Source organism: Oncorhynchus keta, unplaced genomic scaffold (assembly GCF_023373465.1).
Source record: "Oncorhynchus keta strain PuntledgeMale-10-30-2019 unplaced genomic scaffold, Oket_V2 Un_contig_9363_pilon_pilon, whole genome shotgun sequence".
Classification (NCBI taxonomy): Eukaryota; Metazoa; Chordata; class Actinopteri; order Salmoniformes; family Salmonidae; genus Oncorhynchus; species Oncorhynchus keta.
The window spans coordinates 28,913-53,562 of NW_026290501.1; the positions used below are offsets into that span (position 1 = coordinate 28,913).

The window sequence follows — 24,650 nt, forward strand, 5'->3', positions numbered from 1 at the left end:
TTGGGCCGGTCTCCAGTCCCTTCTATGTGTTGAGGTTTAACTCTCTCTCCTCCTCCAGGTATTTGAGGTGTTTGGGCCGGTCTCCAGTCCCTTCTATGTGTTGAGGTTTAACTCAGAGAGTGACATCGCAGAGAGAGGAGTGAAGCTGAAGGACTCCATGTTCTACGCCCCGTCTCTCACCGACTACACCCTCTACATCCTCACTGAGCAGCTACGACGGTCAGTACACTGACTACACCCTCTACATCCTCACTGAGCAGCTACGACGGTCAGTACACACTGACTACACCCTCTATATCCTCACTGAGCAGCTACGACGGTCAGTACACTGACTACACCCTCTATATCCTCACTGAGCAGCTACGACGGTCAGTACACTGACTACACCCTCTACTGAGCAGCTACGACGGTCAGTACACACTGACTACACCCTCTATATCCTCACTGAGCAGCTACGACGGTCAGTACACTGACTACACCCTCTATATCCTCACTGAGCAGCTACGACGGTCAGTACACTGACTACACCCTCTACATCCTCACTGAGCAGCTACGACGGTCAGTACACACTGACTACACCCTCTACATCCTCACTGAGCAGCTACGACGGTCAGTACACTGACTACACCCTCTACATCCTCACTGAGCAGCTACGACGGTCAGTACACTGACTACACCCTCTACATCCTCACTGAGCAGCTACGACGGTCAGTACACACTGACTACACCCTCTATATCCTCACTGAGCAGCTACGACGGTCAGTACACTGACTACACCCTCTACATCCTCACTGAGCAGCTACGACGGTCAGTACACTGACTACACCCTCTATATCCTCACTGAGCAGCTACGACGGTCAGTACACTGACTACACCCTCTATATCCTCACTGAGCAGCTACGACGGTCAGTACACTGACTACACCCTCTACATCCTCACTGAGCAGCTACGACGGTCAGTACACACTGACTACACCCTCTACTATCCTCACTGAGCAGCTACGACGGTCAGTACACTGACTACACCCTCTACATCCTCACTGAGCAGCTACGACGGTCAGTACACACTGACTACACCCTCTACATCCTCACTGAGCAGCTACGACGGTCAGTACACTGACTACACCCTCTATATCCTCACTGAGCAGCTACGACGGTCAGTACACTGACTACACCCTCTACATCCTCACTGAGCAGCTACGACGGTCAGTACACTGACTACACCCTCTACATCCTCACTGAGCAGCTACGACGGTCAGTACACTGACTACACCCTCTATATCCTCACTGAGCAGCTACGACGGTCAGTACACACATGTATAATTGAAGCTGATGTGTGTGTGTGTGTGTGTGTGTGTGTGTGGTGTGTGTGTGTGTGTGTGTGTGTGTGTGTTTAGGTTGAAAGGCTCCGACGCCTCCTGGAAGAACGACCAGGAACCACCACCAGAGGTGAGGAACACACATTACCCATAATGCCACACCGGCCCTAGGCTACCTGCCGCCCAACGCTCTAACCGCTAGGCTACCTGCCGCCCAACGCTCTAACCGCTAGGCTACCTGCCGCCCAACGCTCTAACCGCTAGGCTACCTGCCCCCAACGCTCTAACCGCTAGGCTACCTGCCGCCCAACGCTCTAACCGCTAGGCTACCTGCCGCCCAACGCTCTAACCGCTAGGCTACCTGCCCCCCAACGCTCTAACCGCTAGGCTACCTGCCCCCAACGCTCTAACCGCTAGGCTACCTGCCGCCCAACGCTCTAACCGCTAGGCTACCTGCCCCCCAACGCTCTAACCGCTAGGCTACCTGCCGCCCAACGCTCTAACCGCTAGGCTACCTGCCGCCCAACGCTCTAACCGCTAGGCTACCTGCCCCCAACGCTCTAACCGCTAGGCTACCTGCCGCCCAACGCTCTAACCGCTAGGCTACCTGCCGCCCAAAGGCTTCTCAGTGTGGATGAGGGTAGGATGTTGATGTGTTGCTTATTGAATATATTTATACTAAACAGTATGTAGTATGATTAGTACAAAGTGCATATAATTTTTGTAAGATTTCAGGGACACACACACTTGTATTGTGATGGTGCATCTAAGATGTCAAGACATGTCCTGTCCCCTCTTGTTTCTCCTCTGTCCTGTGTCTCCTCTGCCCTGTCCTCTCGTCTCCCCTCTGTCCCCTCTCTGTCCTGTCCCCTCTCGTTTCTCCTCTGTCCTGTCCCCTCTCGTTTCTCCTCTGTCCCCTCTCGTTTCTCCTCTGTCCCCTCTCGTCTCTCCTCTGTCCTGTCCTCTGTCCTGTCCTCTTGTGTCCCCTCTCTCCAGGCGTTAGACTTCAGTGATGATGAGGCAGAACAGAAGATGAAAAGGAAGAAGAAGAAGGGGAATGTTCAGAAGAGTGAGAGAGAAAGAGGACAGAGAGCTGACCAACAACCAGGTCAGACACACAACACACACTGTTTCTGGCCAACTCTGAATCCTCACAACCAGGTCAGACACACAACACACACTGTTTCTGGCCAACTCTGAATCCTCACAACCAGGTCAGACACACTGTTTCTGGCCAACTCTGAATCCTCACAACCAGGTCAGACACACAACACACACTGTTTCTGGCCAACTCTGAATCCTCACAACCAGGTCAGAGACACAACACACACTGTTTCTGGCCAACTCTGAATCCTCACAACCAGGTCAGACACACAACACACACTGTTTCTGGCCAACTCTGAAACCTGTGAATTTCGTTCGGTTCATGTCAGGACGATGTCTGGGGTGTGTTGAAGGCCATTGGTGGAACCCGGAGAATCTGATGGTCTCGTCGGCTTGACCTCCTTTTGACACCAGCAATTCGAGCCAATCACCACAGAGCACAGGGGCGTTCCCAAAGCATATTGTTGGTGACCACGTGGACAGAAAGCACACAGTCTGTATTCGATGGGAAGGAAATGTTGTGGGTGACAGTGCAAAGCATCAGATAAGGGGAGAATGGGGCTGTGTCACACTGTCAACACCAGTAGGGCCATAGGTTATCTTATCATAGATAACTATGATGCTAATTTCCACATGACTTGACCTAGCAAACCATGATGCTAATTTCCACATGACTTGACCTAGCAAACTATGATGCTAATTTCCACATGACTTGACCTAGCAAACTCTGATGCTAATTTCCACATGACTTAACCGAGCAAACTCTGATGCTAATTTCCACGTGACTTGACCTAGCAAACTATGATGCTAATTTCCACATGACTTGACCTAGCAAACTCTGATGCTAATTTCCACATGACTTAACCGAGCAAACTATGATGCTAATTTCCACATGACTTGACTAGCAAACTATGATGCTAATTTCCACATGACTTGACCTAGCAAACTATGATGCTAATTTCCACATGACTTGACCTAGCAAACTATGATGCTAATTTCCACATGACTTGACCTAGCAAACTATGATGCTAATTTCCACATGACTTGACCTAGCAAACTATGATGCTAATTTCCACATGACTTGACCTAGCAAACTTTGATGCTAATTTCCACATGACTTGACCTAGTTCAAACTATGATTCCAGCATAATTTCACATCCTATAAAATAGCAAACTATGATGCTAATTTCCACATGACTTGACCTAGCAAACTATGATGCTAATTTCCACATGACTTGACCTAGCAAACTATGATGCTAATTTCCACATGACTTGAGACACCAACATATGATACCCCAGTTCCCCATATTCTTATTCAGTTAGACTGGGTATTGGGCTGTACAGCACTCTGTAGATTGGGAGAGACACCAACATGTGGAACCCCTGCCCCAGTCTCCCTATTCAGTTATTAGACTGGGTATTGGGCTGTACAGCACTCTGTAGATTGGGAGAGACACCAACATGTGGAACCCCTACCCCAGTCTCCCTATTCAGTTATTAGACTGGGTATTGGGCTGTACAGCACTCTGTAGATTGGGAGAGACACCAACATGTGGAACCCCAGTCCCCAGTCCCTATTCAGTTATTAGACTGGGTATTGGGCTGTACAGCACTCTGTAGATTGGGAGAGACACCAACATGTGGAACCCCAGTCTCCCCTATTCAGTTATTAGACTGGGTATTGGGCTGTACAGCACTCTGTAGATTGGGAGAGACACCAACATGTGGAACCCCAGTCTCCCCTATTCAGTTATTAGACTGGGTATTGGGCTGTACAGCACTCTGTAGATTGGGAGAGACACCAACATGTGGAACCCCAGTCTCCCCTGTTCAGTTATTAGACTGGGTATTGGGCTGTACAGCACTCTGTAGATTGGGAGAGACACCAACATGTGGAACCCCCTGCCCCAGTCTCCCTATTCAGTTATTAGACTGGGTATTGGGCTGTACAGCACTCTGTAGATTGGGAGAGACACCAACATGTGGAACCCCTGCCCCAGTCTCCCCATGTGGAACCCCCTATGTGGCCCCAGTCTCCCCTATTCAGTTATTAGACTGGGTATTGGGCTGTACAGCACTCTGTAGATTGGGAGAGACACCAACATGTGGAACCCCTGCCCCAGTCTCCCCTATTCAGTTATTAGACTGGGTATTGGGCTGTACAGCACTCTGTAGATTGGGAGAGACACCAACATGTGGAACCCCTGCCCCAGTCTCCCCTATTCAGTTATTAGACTGGGTATTGGGCTGTACAGCACTCTGTAGATTGGGAGAGACACCAACATGTGCCCCAGTCTCCCTATTCAGTTATTAGACTGGGTATTGGGCTGTACAGCACTCTGTAGATTGGGAGAGACACCAACATGTGGAACCCCAGTCTCCCTATTCAGTTATTAGACTGGGTATTGGGCTGTACAGCACTCTGTAGATTGGGAGAGACACCAACATGTGGAAACCCCAGTCTCCCTATTCAGTTATTAGACTGGGTATTGGGCTGTACAGCACTCTGTAGATTGGGAGAGAGACCAACATGTGGAACCCCAGTCTCCCTATTCAGTTATTAGACTGGGTATTGGGCTGTACAGCACTCTGTAGATTGGGAGAGACACCAACATGTGTGTGTGTGTGACGTCATTTTCTTTCTCTTCCAGATAGAGATTCCGTCACCAGACCACAGATGTCCCAGAGGCCTTTGCAACAGAGTCGTCCACCCCGCCGTGACAACTGGGGTCCCCCACCCCGATACGAAGGGGCTCCGTACTACACACACCAGCCCCACTACCCCTACCCTCCCCCCTACCAGCCCCAGTCCTTCCCCCTCTACCCTCCCCCTCCTCCCCCCCACATGTCCTTCCCCTGGTCCCCTCCCCCCTCTCACCCCTACCACAACCTCCCCTTCTCTCACCTCCCCCCTCCTCCCCCACCGCCCACTGGCCCCTATCCTCCTCAGTGAGGACACACACACACACACACACACACACACACACACACACACACACACACACACAACAACTCGTGACTGGACACCTCACCTCCTTGACACTCATCAGCGTTGTTTGACCAAATCAACACATTAAAGTATATTTTTACTGTCTGCATTTCATGTCTGTTTTAATAGTTTCTGTTCTTAAATCCCCGGTAGTAGAGACTATTGTAGTGATGATGATAACAGGGTTAACTAACCCTACAGTTTAATTAACAAAATATGATCCTGTTCTGGTCCATAACCTCATCATGTACCCTCCTCTCTGAGGGCTATATGATCCTGTTCTGGTCTATAACCTCATCATGTACCCTCCTCTCAGAGGGCTATATGATCCTGTTCTGGTCCATAACCTCATCATGTACCCTCCTCTCTGAGGGCTATATGATCCTGTTCTGGTCCATAACCTCATCATGTACCCTCCTCTCAGAGGGCTATATGATCCTGTTCTGGTCCATAACCTCATCATGTACCCTCCTCTCAGAGGGCTATATGATCCTGTTCTGGTCCATAACCTCATCATGTACCCTCCTCTCTGAGGGCTATATGATCCTGTTCTGGTCCATAACCTCATCATGTACCCTCCTCTCTGAGGGCTATATGACCCTGTTCTGGTCCATAACCTCATCATGTACCCTCCTCCTCTGAGGGCTATATGATCCTGTTCTGGTCCATAACCTCATCATGTACCCTCCTCTCTGAGGGCTATATGATCCTGTTCTGGTCCATAACCTCATCATGTACCCTCCCTCTCAGAGGGCTATATGATCCTGTTCTGGTCCATAACCTCATCATGTACCCTCCTCCTCTGAGGGCTATATGATCCTGTTCTGGTCCATAACCTCATCATGTACCCTCCTCTCTGAGGGCTATATCCCCTGTTCTGGTCCATAACCTCATCATGTACCCTCCTCCTCTGAGGGCTATATGATCCTGTTCTGGTCCATAACCTCATCATGTACCCTCCTCTCTGAGGGCTATATGATCCTGTTCTGGTCCATAACCTCATCATGTACCCTCCTCTCTGAGGGCTATATGACCCTGTTCTGGTCCATAACCTCATCATGTACCCTCCTCTCTGAGGGCTATATGACCCTGTTCTGGTCCATAACCTCATCATGTACCCTCCTCTCAGAGGGCTATATGATCCTGTTCTGGTCCATAACCTCATCATGTACCCTCCTCTCTGAGGGCTATATGACCCTGTTCTGGTCTATAACCTCATCATGTACCCTCCTCTCAGAGCTGTTGGCTATATGATCCTGTTCTGGTCCATAACCTCATCATGTACCCTCCTCCTCTGAGGGCTATATGACCCTGTTCTGGTCCATAACCTCATCATGTACCCTCCTCCTCTGAGGGCTATATGGCCCTGTTCTGGTCCATAACCTCATCATGTACCCTCCTCTCTGAGGGCTATATGATCCTGTTCTGGTCCATAACCTCATCATGTACCCTCCTCTCAGAGGGCTATATGATCCTGTTCTGGTCCATAACCTCATCATGTACCCTCCTCTCTGAGGGCTATATGATCCTGTTCTGGTCCATAACCTCATCATGTACCCTCCTCTCTGAGGGCTATATGATCCTGTTCTGGTCCATAACCTCATCATGTACCCTCCTCTCTGAGGGCTATATGATCCTGTTCTGGTCCATAACCTCATCATGTACCCTCCTCTCTGAGGGCTATATGATCCTGTTCTGGTCCATAACCTCATCATGTACCCTCCTCCTCTGAGGGCTATATGATCCTGTTCTGGTCCATAACCTCATCATGTACCCTCCTCTCTGAGGGCTATATGATCCTGTTCTGGTCCATAACCTCATCATGTACCCTCCTCTCTGAGGGCTATATGATCCTGTTCTGGTCCATAACCTCATCATGTACCCTCCTCTCTGAGGGCTATATGATCCTGTTCTGGTCCATAACCTCATCATGTACCCTCCTCTCAGAGGGCTATATGATCCTGTTCTGGTCCATAACCTCATCATGTACCCTCCTCTCTGAGGGCTATATGATCCTGTTCTGGTCCATAACCTCATCATGTACCCTCCTCTCTGAGGGCTATATGATCCTGTTCTGGTCCATAACCTCATCATGTACCCTCCTCTCTGAGGGCTATATGATCCTGTTCTGGTCCATAACCTCATCATGTACCCTCCTCTCTGAGGGCTATATGATCCTGTTCTGGTCCATAACCTCATCATGTACCCTCCTCTCAGAGGGCTATATGATCCTGTTCTGGTCCATAACCTCATCATGTACCCTCCTCTCTGAGGGCTATATGATCCTGTTCTGGTCCATAACCTCATCATGTACCCTCCTCTCTGAGGGCTATATGATCCTGTTCTGGTCCATAACCTCATCATGTACCCCTCCTCTCTGAGGGCTATATGATCCTGTTCTGGTCCATAACCTCATCATGTACCCTCCCTCTGAGGGCTATATGATCCTGTTCTGGTCCATAACCTCATCATGTACCCTCCTCTCTGAGGGCTATATGACCCTGTTCTGGTCCATAACCTCATCATGTACCCTCTCTCTGAGGGCTATATGATCCTGTTCTGGTCCATAACCTCATCATGTACCCTCCTCTCTGAGGGCTATATGATCCTGTTCTGGTCCATAACCTCATCATGTACCCTCCTCTCTGAGGGCTATATGATCCTGTTCTGGTCCATAACCTCATCATGTACCCTCCTCTCTGAGGGCTATATGATCCTGTTCTGGTCCATAACCTCATCATGTACCCTCCTCCTCTGAGGGCTATATGACCCTGTTCTGGTCCATAACCTCATCATGTACCCTCCTCCTCTGAGGGCTATATGACCCTGTTCTGGTCCATAACCTCATCATGTACCCTCCTCTCTGAGGGCTATATGATCCTGTTCTGGTCCATAACCTCATCATGTACCCTCCTCCTCTGAGGGCTATATGATCCTGTTCTGGTCCATAACCTCATCATGTACCCTCCTCTCAGAGGGCTATATGATCCTGTTCTGGTCCATAACCTCATCATGTACCCTCCTCTCTGAGGGCTATATGATCCTGTTCTGGTCCATAACCTCATCATGTACCCTCCTCTCTGAGGGCTATATGATCCTGTTCTGGTCCATAACCTCATCATGTACCCTCCTCCTCTGAGGGCTATATGATCCTGTTCTGGTCCATAACCTCATCATGTACCCTCCTCCTCTGAGGGCTATATGATCCTGTTCTGGTCCATAACCTCATAATGTACCCTCCTCTCAGAGCTGTTGGCTATATGATCCTGTTCTGGTCCATAACCTCATCATGTACCCTCCTCCTCTGAGGGCTATATGATCCTGTTCTGGTCCATAACCTCATCATGTACCCTCCTCTCTGAGGGCTATATGATCCTGTTCTGTCCATAACCTCATCATGTACCCTCCCCTCTGAGGGCTATATGATCCTGTTCTGTCCATAACCTCATCATGTACCCTCCTCTCTGAGGGCTATATGATCCTGTTCTGGTCCATAACCTCATCATGTACCCTCCTCTCTGAGGGCTATATGATCCTGTTCTGGTCCATAACCTCATCATGTACCCTCCTCTCTGAGGGCTATATGATCCTGTTCTGGTCCATAACCTCATCATGTACCCTCCTCCTCTGAGGGCTATATGATCCTGTTCTGGTCCATAACCTCATCATGTACCCTTCTCTGAGGGTGATCCTGGTCCATAACCTCATCATGTACCCTCCTCTCAGAGCTGAGGGCTATATGACCCTGTTCTGGTCCATAACCTCATCATGTACCCTCCTCCTCAGAGGGCTATATGATCCTGTTCTGGTCTATAACCTCATCATGTACCCTCCTCTCTGAGGGCTATATGATCCTGTTCTGGTCCATAACCTCATCATGTACCCTCCTCCTCTGAGGGCTATATGACCCTGTTCTGGTCCATAACCTCATCATGTACCCTCCTCTCTGAGGGCTATATGATCCTGTTCTGGTCCATAACCTCATCATGTACCCTCCTCTCTGAGGGCTATATGATCCTGTTCTGGTCCATAACCTCATCATGTACCCTCCTCTCTGAGGGCTATATGATCCTGTTCTGGTCCATAACCTCATCATGTACCCTCCTCTCTGAGGGCTATATGATCCTGTTCTGGTCCATAACCTCATCATGTACCCTCCTCTCTGAGGGCTATATGACCCTGTTCTGGTCCATAACCTCATCATGTACCCTCCTCTCTGAGGGCTATATGATCCTGTTCTGGTCCATAACCTCATCATGTACCCTCCTCTCTGAGGGCTATATGATCCTGTTCTGGTCCATAACCTCATCATGTCCTCTCTGAGGGCTATATGATCCTGTTCTGGTCCATAACCTCATCATGTACCCTCCTCCTCTGAGGGCTATATGATCCTGTTCTGGTCCATAACCTCATCATGTACCCTCCTCTCTGAGGGCTATATGATCCTGTTCTGGTCCATAACCTCATCATGTACCCTCCTCCTCTGAGGGCTATATGACCCTGTTCTCATATTTGTATGTATTATCGATCCCCATTAGTACCTGGTTAAATTAAAAACAAAGTGGTGCAAAACCCTATGAAACTTGTTCAACGCTCAATTCAGCTGGACTCTGGTGACAAATAAAATAAACTATTAAATTGTCTGTTGGTCAATAATTCAGTATTTAGTGGTCAGGCTAATAATTCAGTATTTAGTGGTCAGGCTAATAATTCAGTATTTAGTGGTCAGGCTAATAATTCAGTATTTAGTGGTCAGGCTAATAATTCAGTATTTAGTGGTCAGGCTAATAATTCAGTATTTAGTGGTCAGGCTAATAATTCAGTATTTAGTGGTCAGGCTAATAACTAAATATTTGGCGTTCCTCGAACGGACACGACGAGCGAATTCGACGTTGCAAAGCCACGCCCACAGCGCGCTGTGATTGGACAAAGGGACTGTACTTCCGTATACACAAAGCACAGATGACGTTGCAGTCCGTCCACTAGTCTCTTCCGCCTCATATCAGTTGTCCGTCCTCTGTCCCATGACGGCGAATAACTCATCCTCCAAAACCGTCTGGCGTCATTTACCAACACATTTATTACGAACAAGATGAGTGAAGCTGTCGACACCACGACGTTGTGTCTCTTCGATGTGGACGGGACGCTGACTGCCGCCCGACAGGTAAGTAGACCAACGATGGGTCCTACGCTACTGTTACCGATAGATCCCACGGTACTGCTACCGATAGATCCTACTCCCACGGTACTGTTACCGATAGTTCCTACTGTACTCTACTGTGCTACCGATAGATCCCACGGTACTGCTACCGATAGATCCCACGGTACATTTACCGATAGATCCCACGGTACTGTTACCGATAGATCCCACGGTACTGTTACCGATAGATCCCACGGTACTGTTACCGATAGATCCCACGGTACTGCTACCGATAGTTCCTACTGTACTGTTACCGATAGATCCCACGGTACTGCTACCGATAGATCCCACGGTACTGTTACCGATAGTTCCTACTGTACTGCTACCGATAGATCCCACGGTACATTTACCGATAGATCCCACGGTACTGTTACCGATAGATCCCACGGTACTGTTACCGATAGATCCCACGGTACATTTACCGATAGTTCCTACGGTACTGCTACCGATAGTTCCTACTGTACTGTTACCGATAGATCCCACGGTACTGCTACCGATAGATCCCACGGTACTGCTACCGATAGATCCCACGGTACTTCTACCGATAGATCCCACGGTACTTCTACCGATAGATCCCACTGTACTGCTACCGATAGATCCCACGGTACTGCTACCGATAGGTCCCCTTCTACAGTCCACTAACCTAACGAACAGACTGGTAAAAGAACTCAACGTTAACGTTAGTTCACACCTACCAGCATTTGTCCAATATAAACTCGTTTTCTTTACGAAACGTTTGGAATAAACTGTTTCTGTTGCAAAACGGGGTAATGAATAGAAAGAACCCTGTTCACTAACCCTGTTCACTAACCCTGAATAACTCAGACAGGTAAAACGGACCGTTGTTAGTAAAGACTCCAGGCAATAGACAGAGAGAGTGCTATGGTTTAGCTATATGAGTCAGTCACCAGGTGAATGATATAGACCGTGTCCGTGGTCGAGGCAGGACCGCGTCAGCGTTGTTAGTAAAGACTCCAGGCAATAGACAGAGAGAGTGCTATGGTTTAGCTATATGAGTCAGTCACCAGGTGAATGATATAGACCGTGTCCGTGGTCGAGGCAGGACCGCGTCCGTGGTCAGGCAATAGACAGGAGTGCTATGGTCCGTGGTCGTCACCAGGTGAAGGACGTCCGTGGTCGAGGCAGGACCGCGTCCGTGGTCAGGTGGACTCTAGTGGTGCGTCCGTGGTCGAGGGATGTAGGACCGCGTCCGTGGTCGAGGCAGGAGACGATTGCAGGACCGCGTCCGTGGTCGAGGCAGGACCGCGTCCGTGGTCGAGGCAGGACCGCGTCCGTGGTCGGGGCAGGACCGCGTCCGCGGTCGAGGCAGGACCGTGGTTGAGGCATGACCGTGGCTGAGGCATGACCGTGTCAGCGGTTGAGGCAGGACCGTGTCCGTGGTCAGGCAGGACCAGTGGAATATTGAGGCATGACCGTGTCAGTGGTCGAGGCATGACCGTGTCCGCGGTCGAGGCATGACCGTGTCAGCGGTCGAGGCATGACCGTGTCAGCGGTCGAGGGTCAGCGGTCGAGGCAGGACCGCGTCAGCGGTCGAGGCAGGACCGTGGTCAGCGTCCGAGGCAGGACCGTCCGAGGCAGGACCGTGTCCGGGGTCGAGGCAGGACCGGGTTCGAGGCAGGACCTGGTCGTTCTCGAGGCAGGTCGAGGCAGGACCGCGTCCGGGGTCGAGGCAGGACCGTGTGATTGACTGGTTGTTGTAGCAGTGTACTAGCGTGTATTGGTGTGTTTCAGAGGGTGACTCCCGGGATGGAGGACTTTCTGCAGCGTCTGCGGCGGCGTGTTCGAGTCGGCGTGGTGGGGGGGTCGGACTTCATCAAGATCAAAGAACAACTGGGAGATGATGGTGAGTGTCTGTGTGGGAGTTAAGGTGTGTCTGGGAGGGAGGGGGTTATAAGTTGTGTCTGGGAGGGAGGGGGTTAAGGTGTGTCTGGGAGGGAGGGGGTTAAGGTGTGTCTGGGAGGGAGGGAGGGAGGGGGTTATAAGTTGTGTCTGGGAGGGAGGGGGTTAAGGTGTGTCTGGGTGAGTTAGAGATAATATATTTAAAAGCAATATACCACAACCCACCCAGGGTCCTTATTGCTATTATAAACTGGTTACCAACATACATAGAACAGTAAACAAGAATGTTTTGCATCCTACCTGTGGTGTATTGTAGAGATGTAGGACTCTAGTGGTATACTGTAGCGATGTAGGACTCTAGTGGTATATTGTAGGACTCTAGTGGTGTATTTTAGAGATGTAGGACTCTAGTGGAGTATTGTAGGGATGTAGGTCTCTAGTGGTATGATGTAGGACTCTAGTGGTGTATTGTAGAGATGTAGGACTCTAGTGGTGTATTGTAGAGATGTAGGACTCTAGTGGTGTATTGTAGAGATGTGGGACTCTAGTGGTATATTGTAGCGATGTAGGACTCTAGTGGAGTATTGTAGAGATGTAGGACTAGTGGTGTATTGTAGAGATGTATGACTCTAGTGGAGTATTGTAGAGATGTAGGACTAGTGGTGTATTGTAGAGATGTAGGACTCTAGTGGAGTATTGTAGAGATGTAGGACTAGTGGTGTATTGTAGAGATGTAGGACTCTAGTGGTATACTGTAGAGATGTGGGACTCTAGTGGTGTATTGTAGGGATGTAGGTCTCTAGTGGTATATTGTAGAGATGTAGGACTCTAGTGGTGTATTGTAGAGATGTAGGACTCTAGTGGTGTATTGTAGAGATGTGGGACTCTAGTGGTATATTGTAGCGATGTAGGACTCTAGTGGAGTATTGTAGAGATGTAGGACTAGTGGTGTATTGTAGAGATGTATGACTCTAGTGGAGTATTGTAGAGATGTAGGACTAGTGGTGTATTGTAGAGATGTAGGACTCTAGTGGTATACTGTAGAGATGTGGGACTCTAGTGGTATATTGTAGATGTAGGACTCTAGTGGAGTATTGTAGAGATGTAGGACTCTAGTGGTGTATTGTAGGATGTGGGACTCTAGTGGTATATTGTAGGATGTAGGTCTAGGGAGTATTGTAGAGATGTAGGACTAGTGGTGTATTGTAGAGATGTATGACTCTAGTGGAGTATTGTAGAGATGTATGACTCTAGTGGAGTATTGTAGAGATGTAGACTCAGTGGAGTATTGTAGAGATGTAGGACCTAGTGGTGTATTGTAGAGATGTAGGACTCTAGTGGTATACTGTAGAGATGTGGGACTCTAGTGGTATATTGTAGCGATGTAGGACTCTAGTGGTATATTGTAGCGATGTAGGACTCTAGTGTATAGTATGTTGTAGAGATGTAGGACTAGTGGTGTATTGTAGAGATGTATGACTCTAGTGGAGTATTGTAGAGATGTAGGACTAGTGGTGTATTGTAGAGATGTAGGACTCTAGTGGAGTATTGTAGAGATGTAGGACTCTAGTGGTGTATTGTAGAGATGTAGGACTCTAGTGGTATACTGTAGAGATGTAGGACTCTAGTGGTATATTGTAGGGATGTAGGACTCTAGTGGTATATTGTAGCGATGTAGGACTCTAGTGGTGTATTGTAGAGATGTAGGACTCTAGTGGTGTATTGTAGGGATGTAGGACTCTAGTGGTGTATAGGGATGTAGGACTCTAGTGGTGTATTGTAGGGATGTAGGACTCTAGTGGAATATTGTAGGGATGTAGGACTCTAGTGGAATATTGTAGGGATGTAGGACTCTAGTGGTGTATTGTAGAGATGTCGGACTCTAGTGGAGTATTGTAGGGATGTAGGACTCTAGTGGAATATTGTAGGGATGTAGGACTCTAGTGGAATATTGTAGGGATGTGAACTCTAGTGGTATGTTGTAGGACTCTAGTGGTGTATTGTAGAGATGTAGGACTCTAGTGGAATATTGTAGGGATGTAGGACTCTAGTGGTGTATTGTAGAGATGTAGGACTCTAGTGGAGTATTGTAGGGTTGTAGGACTCTAGTGGAATATTGTAGGGATGTAGGACTCTAGTGGTATGTTGTAGGACTCTTATGGTGTATTGTAGGGATGTAGGACTCTAGTGGAATATTGTAGGGATGTAGGATTCTAGTGGTGTATTGTAGGGATGTAGGACTCTAGTGGTGTATTGTAGGAATGTAGGACTCTAGTGGTATATTGTAGGACTAGTGGTGTATTGTAGAGATTTAGGACTCTCATGGAATATTGTAGGGATGTAGGATTCTAGTGGAATATTGTAGAGATGTAGGACTCTAGTGGAATATTGTAGGGATGTAGGATTCTAGTGGAATATTGTAGGGATGTAGGGATGTAGGACTCTAGTGGTGTATTGTAGGGATGTAGGACTCTAGTGGTATATTGTAGGGATGTAGGACTCTAGTGGAATATTTTAGGGATGTAGGACTCTAGTGTATATTGTAGGACTCTATGGTGTATTGTAGAGATGTAGGACTCTAGTGGTGTATTGTAGAGATGTAGGACTCTAGTGGAATATTGTAGGGATGTAGGACTCTAGTGGAATATTGTAGGGATGTAGGACTCTAGTGGTATATTGTAGGACTCTAGTGGTGTATTGTAGAGATGTAGGACTCTAGTGGAATATTGTAGGGATGTAGGACTCTAGTGGTATATTGTAGGACTCTAGTGGTGTATTGTAGAGATGTAGGACTCTAGTGGAATATTGTAGGGATGTAGGACTCTAGTGGTATATTGTAGGACTCTAGTGGTGTATTGTAGAGATGTAGGACTCTAGTGGAATATTGTAGAGATGTAGGACTCTCGTGGAATATTGTAGGGATGTAGGACTCTACTGGGATGTAGGACTCTACTATTCTAGGGATGTAGGACTCTAGTGGTGTATTGTAGGGATGTAGGACTCTAGTGGTGTATTGTAGAGATGTAGGACTCTAGTGGTGTATTGTAGAGATGTAGGACTCTAGTGGTGTATTGTAGAGATGTAGGACTCTAGTGTTCCATTTGTACATGTGCATTTGCAAGACACAACAAAAAAGAAGCCAAGCATCACACAGTTCTGCTCCCTAAATTCCCTTCCCCCGTGTCTCACTCAATTGTGTTCCGACCTGTCCCTCTACATGCGCGCTGAGTATAGAAATAAAAGCCTATAATTACAGGAATAAATGCCTATAAATAAAAGCCTATAAATACAGAAATAAAAGCCTATAATTGCAGAAATAAAAGCCTATAATTACAGGAATAAATGCCTATAAAAACAGAAATAAAAGCCCATAATTACAGGAATAAATGCCTATAAAAACAGAAAAAGCCTATAATTACAGGAATAAATGCCTATAAAAACAGAAATAAAAGCCTATAATTACAGGAATAAATGCCTATAAAAACAGAAATAAAAGCCCATAATTACAGGAATAAATGCCTATAAAAACAGAAATAAAAGCCTATAAAAACAGAAATAAAAGCCCATAATTACAGGAATAAATGCCTATAAAAACAGAAATAAAAGCCCATAATTACAGGAATAAGGGACGGGGTTCTTCGGCATTTATTCCAACTTTGAAGCATGGGGGTGGCAGCGTCATGTTGTGGGGGTGCTTTGCTGTAGGAGGGACTGATGCACTTCACAAAATAGATGGCATCATGTGGATGGAAAATTCTGTGTATATATTGAAGCAATATCTCAAGACATCAGTCAGGAAGTTAAAGCTTGGTCGCAAATGGGTCTTCCAAATGGACAATGAACCCAAGCATACTTCCAAAAAGGGCATCAAAGTCAAGGTATTGGAATGGCCATCACAAAGCCCTGACCTCAATCCTCTAGAAAGTTTGTGGTCAGAACTGAAAAAGCGTGTGCGAGCATGGTGGCCTACAAACCTGACTCGGTTACACCAGCTCTTTCAGGAGGAATGGGCCAAAATTCACTCAACTTATTGTGGGAAGCTTGTGGAAGGCTACCTGAAACATTTGACCCAAGTTAAAACAATTTAAAGGCAAACTGAGTTGAAATATATTTGGCTACGGTATATGTAAACTTCCGACATTAACTGTGTTATGCAATGTTGTGTGCTGTTGGCATATAGATACATAAGCACATGGTTTTTCCAGCCTTGTGTTCTGAAAATAGTATTTTTTTTTCATTGGAGTACTAGTATAACGAATAATGCTGTACTGCTGTCTGATATACTGTAAACACGGCTGGGATGCTGTTAAACTAGCCAGTTTACTCCACCAATCAGGCCTTTATGGCCAGACGGAAGCCACTCCTCAGTAAAAGGCACATGACAGCCCGCTTGGAGTTTAACAAAAGACACCTAAAGGACTCTGACCACGAGAAACAAGATTCTCCGGTCTGATGAATTCAAGATTGAACTCTTTGGCCTGAATGCCAAGCACCATGTCTGTAGGAAACCTGGCACCATCCCTACGGTGAAGCATGGTGGTGGCAGCATCATGCTGTGGGGGGAGAGCCAGAGCTGGACTCAATCAGGACAAGTCTCTGAATGTCCTCGAGTGGCCCAGCCAGAGCCCGGACTTGAACCCCATCGAACATCACAAGTTTAGTATAAGACTGTAACATAACAAGATGTGGAGAAAGTCAAGATGGCTGAATACTTTAGTTTAGTATAAGACTGTAACATAACTAGATGGCTGAATACTTTAGTTTAGTATGAGACTGTAACATAACAAGATGTGGAGAAAGTCAAGATGGCTGAATACTTTAGTTTAGTATAAGACTGTAACATAACAAGATGGCTGAATACTTTAGTTTAGTATAAGACTGTAACATAACAAGATGGCTGAATACTTTAGTTTAGTATAAGACTGTAACATAACAAGATGTGGAAAAAGTCAAGATGGCTGAATACTTTAGTTTAGTATAAGACTGTAACATAACAAGATGGCTGAATACTTTAGTTTAGTATGAGACTGTAACATAACAAGATGTGGAAAAAGTCAAGATGGCTGAATACTTTAGTTTAGTATGAGACTGTAACATAACAAGATGTGGAGAAAGTCAAGATGGCTGAATACTTTAGTTTAGTATAAGACTGTAACATAACTAGATGGCTGAATACTTTAGTTTAGTATAAGACTGTAACATAACAAGATGTCTGAATACTTTAGTTTAGTATAAGACTGTAACATAACAAGATGGCTGAATACTTTAGTTTAGTATGAGACTGTAACATAACAAGATGTGGAAAAAGTCAAGATGGCTGAATACTTTAGTTTAGTATGAGACTGTAACATAACAAGATGTCTGAATACTTTAGTTTAGTATAAGACTGTAACATAACAAGATGGCTGAATACTTTAGTTTAGTATAAGACTGTAACATAACAAGATGGCTGAATACTTTAGTTTAGTATAAGACTGTAACATAACAAGAGAGAAAGTCAAGATGGCTGAATACTTTAGTTTAGTATGAGACTGTAACATAACTAGATGTCTGAATACTTTAGTTTAGTATAAGACTGTAACATAACTAGATGGCTGAATACTTTAGTTTAGTATAAGACTGTAACATAACAAGATGGCTGAATACTTTAGTTTAGTATAAGACTGTAACATAACAAGATGTGGAAAAAGTCAAGATGGCTGAAACATTCGGAAAGTATTCAGCATTCAGGACCCAAACTAACCAGTTTATCATAAATATAAATTAATATAATATATAGAATATAACACAGAATATATACAGAATCCCTGATCAACCAATAACTTCTCACTATGGAATCAAGATCAGCGAATCAACAGTGTGTGTGTGTGTGTGTGTGTGTGTGTGTGTGTGTGTGTGTGTGTGTGTGTGTGTGTGTGTGTGTGGTGTGTGACCTTTACAGAGAAGAGCTGAGAAGGTCAGAGCAGCTAAATACAACCTGACAGATCAGTTGACACACACACACACACACACACACACACACACACACACACACACACACACACACACACACTAAACCATCATTGATCTTCACTGCATTAACTGAGTCATTCACAACGGGTGAGTTTTAGTTAGTCAATAGTTTACTATATTAAATAGTTTACCACAACACACACACACACACTGTGTAGTAATGTGGGCATGTGTGTGTCGTAGTGGTCGAGAAGGTGGACTATCTGTTTGCTGAAAACGGATTGGTGGCCTATCAGAATGGACAGCTGGTTGCAGTACAGGTAAGACCCTGACCTCTAACCTTTGATGCTCCCATGTGGTTTATTGACCAAGATGGACATGTTGTAGTCACTGGTTGTTTCAGAGGATCCAGGGCTGTGATTGGTTGTTTCAGAGTATCCAGGCGTACATGGGGGAGGATCTTCTTCAAGACTTCATCAACTTCTGTCTCAACTACCTGGCCAAGATTACACTACCCAGGAAGAGGTACTCTCTCTCTCTCTCACACCATCTCTGTCTGTCTCTCAACTACCTGGCCTAGATTACACTACACAGGAAGAGGTACACACACTCACACCCCGTCTCTCTACCCTCTCACACACACTCACCCCGTCTCTCACTCTCACTCTCTCTCTCTCTCTCTCTCTCTCACACACACTCACCCCTGTCTCTCTCTCTCTCTCTCTCTCACACACACTCACCCCTCTCTCTCTCTCTCTCTCACACACACTCACCCCGTCTCTCTCTCTCTCTCTCTCTCTCTCTCTCTCTCACACACTCACCCCTGTCTCTCTCTCTCTCTCTCTCTCTCACACACTCACCCCGTCTCTCTCCCTCTCACACACACTCACCCCGTCTCTCTCTCCCTCTCTCACACACTCACCCCTGTCTCTCTCTCTCTCTCACACACACTCACCCCTGTCTCTCTCTCTCTCACACACACTCACCCCGTCTCTCTCCCTCTCTCACACTCACCCCTGTCTCTCTCTCTCTCTCACACACGCTCACCCCGTCTCTCTCCTCTCTCACACGCTCACCCCACCTCTGTCTGTGTCTCCTCAGGGGGACGTTTATAGAGTTCCGTAATGGAATGTTGAACGTGTCACCGGTCGGGCGGAGCTGTAGTCAGGAGGAGAGGATAGAGTTCTACCAGCTGGACCAAGTATGGAGGGATGATGATGTCTGTCAGTCAGTCTGTGTCGTTAGGTCACTTTGATTGACCGCTGTCTCTCAACAGAAAGAACGAATCAGAGAGAAGTTTGTTGCCGTTCTTCAAGAGGAGTTTAAAGGCAAAGGACTGACCTTCTCTATAGGTGAGTCTGACCTCTGACCCTAAACACTTCTCTATAGGTGAGTCTGACCTCTAAACCCTGACCTCGAACCCTAAGGACTTCTCTATAGGTGAGTCTGACCTCGAACCCTGACCTCTAACCTAAGGACTTCTCTATAGGTGAGTCTGACCTCTAAACCCTGACCTCGAACCCTAAGGACTTCTCTATAGGTGAGTCTGACCTCTAAACCCTGACCTCTAACCCTAAGGACTTCTCTATAGGTGAGTCTGACCTCTACACCCTGACCTCTAACCCTAAGGACTTCTCTATAGGTGAGTCTGACCTCTAAACCCTGACCTCGAACCCTAAGGACTTCTCTATAGGTGAGTCTGACCTCTAAACCCTGACCTCGAACCCTAAGGACTTCTCTATAGGTGAGTCTGACCTCTAAACCCTGACCTCGAACCCTAAGGACTTCTCTATACGTGAGTCTGACCTCTAAACCCTGACCTCGAACCCTAAGGACTTCTCTATAGGTGAGTCTGACCTCTAAACCCTGACCTCGAACCCTAAGGACTTCTCTATAGGTGAGTCTGACCTCTAAACCGTGACCTCGAACCCTAAGGACTTCTCTATAAGTGAGTTTGACCTCTGACCCTAAACACTTCTCTATAGGTGAGTCTGACCTCTAATCTCCTTCTCTCCCCCCACTCTTCCTCGCTCCAACAGGTGGTCAGATCAGTTTTGATGTGTTCCCAGAGGGCTGGGACAAGCGTTACTGTCTGGGCCTGGTAGAGAAAGACTCCTATAAAACCATACACTTCTTTGGAGACAAAACTAAACCTGTAAGTAGCTTTATGATGACAACCGTGTTATGGCTTTATAATGATGACAACCGTGTTATAGCTTTATGACGACAACCGTGTTATAGCTTTATGATGACAACCGTGTTATAGCTTTATGATGACAACCGTGTTATAGCTTTATGATGACAACCGTGTTATAGCTTTATAATGACAACCGTGTTATAGCTTTATGATGACAACCGTGTTATAGCTTTATGATGATGACAACCGTGTTATAGCTTTATGATGACAACCGTGTTATAGCTTTATAATGACAACCGTGTTATAGCTTTATGATGACAACCGTGTTATAGCTTTATAATGACAACCGTGTTATAGCTTTATGATGACAACCGTGTTATGGCTTTATAATGACAACCGTGTTATAGCTTTATAATGACAACCGTGTTATAGCTTTATGATGACAACCGTGTTATAGCTTTATGATGACAACCGTGTTATAGCTTTATAATGACAACCGTGTTATAGCTTTATAATGACAACCGTGTTATAGCTTTATGATGACAACCGTGTTATAGCTTTATAATGACAACCGTGTTATAGCTTTATGATGACAACCGTGTTATAGCTTTATAATGACAACCGTGTTATAGCTTTATAATGACAACCGTGTTATGGCTTTATAATGACAACCGTGTTATAGCGTTATAATGACAACCGTGTTATAGCTTTATGATGAGGTGAGTTATAGCTTTATGATGACAACCGTGTTATAGCTTTATAATGACCGTGTTATAGCTTTATAATGACAACCGTGTTATAGCTTTTTATGATGACAACCGTGTTATAGCTTTATGATGACAACCGTGTTATAGCTTTATGACAATGACAACCGTGTTATAGCTTTATGATGACAACCGTGTTATAGCTTTATAATGACAACCGTGTTATAGCTTTATAATGACAACCGTGTTATAGCTTTATAATGACAACCGTGTTATAGCTTTATAATGACAACCGTGTTATAGCTTTATAATGACAACCGTGTTATAGCTTTATAATGACAACCGTGTTATAGCTTTATGATGACAACCGTGTTATAGCTTTATGATGACAACCGTGTTATAGCTTTATAATGACAACCGTGTTATAGCTTTATGATGACAACCGTGTTATAGCTTTATGATGACAACCGTGTTATAGCTTTATAATGACAACCGTGTTATAGCTTTATAATGACAACCGTGTTATAGCTTTATGATGACAACCGTGTTATAGCTTTATGATGACAACCGTGTTATAGCTTTATGATGACAACCGTGTTATAGCTTTATAATGACAACCGTGTTATAGCTTTATAATGACAACCGTGTTATAGCTTTATAATGACAACCGTGTTATAGCTTTATGATGACAACCGTGTTATAGCTTTATAATGACAACCGTGTTATAGCTTTATGACGACAACCGTGTTATAGCTTTATAATGACAACCGTGTTATAGCTTTATGATGACAACCGTGTTATAGCTTTATAATGACAACCGTGTTATGGCTTTATAATGACAACCGTGTTATGGCTTTATAATGACAACCGTGTTATAGCTTTATAATGACAACCGTGTTATAGCTTTATGATGACAACCGTTATAGCTTTATAATGCTTTATGATGACAACCGTGTTATGGCTTTATGATGACAACCGTGTTATGGCTTTATAATGACAACCGTGTTATAGCTTTATGATGACAACCGTGTTATAGCTTCATGACGACAACCGTAGTTATGGCTTTATGATGACAACCGTGTTATAGCTTTATAATGACGACCGTGTTATAGCTTTATAATGACGACCGTGTTATAGCTTTATAATGACAACCGTGTTATAGCTTTATAATGACAACCGTGTTATGGCTTTATAATGACAACCGTGTTATAGCTTTATAATGACAACCGTGTTATAGCTTTATGATGACAACCGTGTTATAGCTTTATAATGACAACCGTGTTATAGCTTTATAATGACAACCGTGTTATAGCTTTATAATGACAACCGTGTTATAGCTTTATGATGACAACCGTGTTATAGCTTTATAATGACAACCGTGTTATAGCTTTATGATGACAACCGTGTTATAGCTTTATGATGACAACCGTGTTATAGCTTTATAATGACAACAACCGTGTTATAGCTTTATAATGATGACAACCGTGTTATGGCTTTATAATGACGACAACCGTGTTATAGCTTTATGATGACAACAACCGTGTTATAGCTTTATGATGACAACAACCGTGTTATAGCTTTATGATGACAACCGTGTTATAGCTTTATGATGACAACCGTGTTATAGCTTTATGATGACAACCGTGTTATAGCTTTATATGCTGTTATAATGACAACCGTGTTATAGCTTTATGATGACAACCGTGTTATAGCTTTATGATGACAACCGTGTTATAGCTTTATGATGACAACCGTGTTATAGCTTTATAATGACAACCGTTGCTTTATAGCTTTAGCTTTAATGACAACCGTGCTTTATATGCTTTATAGACAACCTGTTATATAATGACAACCGTGTTATAGCTTTATAATGACAACCGTGTTATAGCTTTATGATGACAACCGTGTTATAGCTTTATAATGACAACCGTGTTATAGCTTTTATGATGACAACCGTGTTATAGCTTTATAATGACAACCGTGTTATAGCTTTATGATGACAACCGTGTTATAGCTTTATGATGACAACCGTGTTATAGCTTTATAATGACAACCGTGTTATAGCTTTATAATGACAACCGTGTTATAGCTTTATAATGACAACCGTGTTATGGCTTTATAATGACAACCGTGTTATAGCTTTATAATGACAACCGTGTTATAGCTTTATAATGACAACCGTGTTATAGCTTTATAATGACAACCGTGTTATAGCTTTATGATGACAACCGTGCTTTATAGCTTTATGATGACAACCGTGTTATAGCTTTATAATGACAACCGTGTTATAGCTTTATGATGACAACCGTGTTATAGCTTTATAATGACAACCGTGTTATAGCTTTATAATGACAACCGTGTTATAGCTTTATGATGATGACAACCGTGTTATAGCTTTATAATGACAACCGTGTTATAGCTTTATAATGACAACCGTGTTATAGCTTTATGATGATGACAACCGTGTTATAGCTTTATGATGACAACCGTGTTATAGCTTTATAATGACAACCGTGTCATAGCTTTATGACGATGACAACCGTGTTATAGCTTTATGAAACGATATGATATATTAATGTTGACACTGCTTTAGGGGGGAAACTACAGTATATGATATATTAATGTTGACACTGCTTTAGGGGGGAAACTACAGTATATGATATATTAATGTTGACACTGCTTTAGGGGGGAAACTACAGTATATGATATATTAATGTTGACACTGCTTTAGGGGGGAAACTACAGTATATGATATATTAATGTTGACACTACTTTAGGGGGGAAACTACAGTATATGATATATTAATGTTGACACTGCTTTAGGGGGGAAACTACAGTATATGATATATTAATGTTGACACTGCTTTAGGGGGGACACTACAGTATATGATATATTAATGTTGACACTGCTTTAGGGGGGAAACGACTATGAGATCTATGCAGATCCCAGAACCATCGGACATGAAGTCACCTGCCCTGAAGATACACAACGTATCTGTCAAGACCTGTTCTTCAACTGACACACCGCAGTAATCAGATGTCTGAAGTGCCAAAGAGACGTCCTGCCCGACCATGTGATCGTCAGGTCTTTATGGAATTCATCAGGGAGTTCCCTGATGCATACAACACCACTTTGGTGACACCCCTGTTTAGTAAACGAATGGTTTTGACCGCTGGGAACGATGGAAAATGAAGCTTCTTCCAACCGTGTCTTTCTGCACAGGAACTTTATCCACTTCCTGGAACCATGAAAAACTGCTATTGGTTAAACTATATTGACATTGTTTGGGGTTTTAGGCTGGGTTTCTGTGTATCATTTTCTGGCATCGGCTGTTGTAAAAAGGGCTTTATGAATAAATCTGATTGAAAACCCCTCCTAAAGTTAA

The 24,650-nt window shown here is 45.0% G+C and overlaps 3 protein-coding genes and 3 long non-coding RNA genes across 58 annotated transcripts; 2 read left to right on the top strand and 4 right to left on the bottom strand.

The window, feature by feature from the left end:
• Positions 1 to 157: 157 nt before the first annotated feature.
• Positions 158 to 5,520, top strand: LOC127927088 (H/ACA ribonucleoprotein complex non-core subunit NAF1-like). Its single transcript, XM_052512831.1, has 6 exons — positions 158 to 219; positions 312 to 368; positions 502 to 609; positions 1,397 to 1,448; positions 2,315 to 2,426; positions 5,074 to 5,520. The coding sequence occupies exons 1-6, from the start codon at positions 158 to 160 to the stop codon at positions 5,373 to 5,375; spliced, it is 693 nt and encodes a 230-aa protein (XP_052368791.1). The 3' UTR covers positions 5,376 to 5,520.
• Positions 1,457 to 1,935, bottom strand: LOC127927094 (uncharacterized). The gene is made up of 4 exons (XR_008126105.1): positions 1,895 to 1,935; positions 1,741 to 1,864; positions 1,618 to 1,710; positions 1,457 to 1,556 (listed from the first exon to the last, which is right to left on the bottom strand). It is a non-coding gene; the product is annotated as an uncharacterized LOC127927094 (long non-coding RNA).
• LOC127927091 (uncharacterized) lies at positions 2,979 to 3,690 on the bottom strand. Of its 3 annotated transcripts, none has more exons than XR_008126102.1 (4): positions 3,626 to 3,690; positions 3,472 to 3,545; positions 3,214 to 3,323; positions 2,979 to 3,102 (listed from the first exon to the last, which is right to left on the bottom strand). It is a non-coding gene; the product is annotated as an uncharacterized LOC127927091 (long non-coding RNA). The 3 variants fall into 3 exon arrangements; XR_008126100.1 differs by having other exon boundaries at positions 2,990 to 3,139; XR_008126101.1 differs by having other exon boundaries at positions 2,990 to 3,139; positions 3,177 to 3,323.
• A 95-nt stretch (positions 5,521 to 5,615) lies between the features above and the next one.
• On the bottom strand, positions 5,616 to 10,256 carry LOC127927089 (uncharacterized). Of its 50 annotated transcripts, none has more exons than XM_052512870.1 (13): positions 9,820 to 10,256; positions 9,338 to 9,715; positions 9,229 to 9,282; positions 8,856 to 9,017; positions 8,364 to 8,471; positions 7,498 to 7,767; positions 7,228 to 7,389; positions 6,795 to 6,902; positions 6,685 to 6,739; positions 6,410 to 6,463; positions 6,029 to 6,083; positions 5,867 to 5,974; positions 5,616 to 5,812 (listed from the first exon to the last, which is right to left on the bottom strand). In XM_052512870.1, the coding sequence occupies exons 1-10, from the start codon at positions 9,879 to 9,881 to the stop codon at positions 6,437 to 6,439; spliced, it is 1,386 nt and encodes a 461-aa protein (XP_052368830.1). In that variant the 5' UTR covers positions 9,882 to 10,256; the 3' UTR covers positions 5,616 to 5,812; positions 5,867 to 5,974; positions 6,029 to 6,083; positions 6,410 to 6,436. The 50 variants fall into 50 exon arrangements, with proteins under 50 accessions (XP_052368830.1, XP_052368831.1, XP_052368815.1 ...); XM_052512871.1 differs by lacking the exon at positions 6,029 to 6,083 and adding an exon at positions 6,301 to 6,355; XM_052512855.1 differs by lacking the exons at positions 6,410 to 6,463; positions 6,685 to 6,739 and adding an exon at positions 6,518 to 6,571 and having other exon boundaries at positions 6,029 to 6,137.
• Positions 10,257 to 10,367: 111 nt separating this feature from the next.
• Positions 10,368 to 24,650, top strand: pmm2 (phosphomannomutase 2). 2 transcript variants are annotated; one of them, XM_052512882.1, is made up of 8 exons: positions 10,368 to 10,575; positions 12,364 to 12,475; positions 18,667 to 18,743; positions 18,827 to 18,948; positions 19,525 to 19,624; positions 19,700 to 19,775; positions 20,463 to 20,578; positions 24,180 to 24,650. In XM_052512882.1, exons 1-8 carry the CDS (start codon positions 10,504 to 10,506, stop codon positions 24,282 to 24,284), a joined length of 780 nt encoding a protein of 259 aa, XP_052368842.1. In that variant the 5' UTR covers positions 10,368 to 10,503; the 3' UTR covers positions 24,285 to 24,650. The 2 variants fall into 2 exon arrangements, with proteins under 2 accessions (XP_052368842.1, XP_052368843.1); XM_052512883.1 differs by having other exon boundaries at positions 10,371 to 10,575; positions 18,857 to 18,948.
• Positions 19,788 to 20,352, bottom strand: LOC127927092 (uncharacterized). Its single transcript, XR_008126103.1, has 4 exons — positions 20,230 to 20,352; positions 20,040 to 20,178; positions 19,895 to 19,988; positions 19,788 to 19,845 (listed from the first exon to the last, which is right to left on the bottom strand). It is a non-coding gene; the product is annotated as an uncharacterized LOC127927092 (long non-coding RNA).

Excerpts from the sequence above, each read along its gene's own strand:
- LOC127927088 (XM_052512831.1), top strand. The coding sequence starts at position 158 with ATGTTCTACGCCCCGTCTCTCACCGACTACACCCTCTACATCCTCACT. Across the intron at positions 610-1,396 it reads CTCACTGAGCAGCTACGACG|GTTGAAAGGCTCCGACGCCT; the intron begins GTCAGTACACTG and ends GTGTGTGTTTAG. Across the intron at positions 2,427-5,073 it reads GAGAGCTGACCAACAACCAG|ATAGAGATTCCGTCACCAGA; the intron begins GTCAGACACACA and ends TTTCTCTTCCAG.
- LOC127927089 (XM_052512832.1), bottom strand. The coding sequence starts at position 9,881 with ATGATGAGGTTATGGACCAGAACAGGATCATATAGCCCTCAGAGAGGA. Across the intron at positions 7,390-7,497 it reads AGAGGAGGGTACATGATGAG|GTTATGGACCAGAACAGGAT; the intron begins GTTATGGACCAG and ends GTACATGATGAG. Across the intron at positions 5,867-6,355 it reads AGAGGAGGGTACATGATGAG|GTTATGGACCAGAACAGGAT; the intron begins GTTATGGACCAG and ends GTACATGATGAG.
- pmm2 (XM_052512882.1), top strand. The coding sequence starts at position 10,504 with ATGAGTGAAGCTGTCGACACCACGACGTTGTGTCTCTTCGATGTGGAC. Across the intron at positions 19,625-19,699 it reads AGTTCTACCAGCTGGACCAA|AAAGAACGAATCAGAGAGAA; the intron begins GTATGGAGGGAT and ends GTCTCTCAACAG. Across the intron at positions 20,579-24,179 it reads TTGGAGACAAAACTAAACCT|GGGGGAAACGACTATGAGAT; the intron begins GTAAGTAGCTTT and ends ACACTGCTTTAG.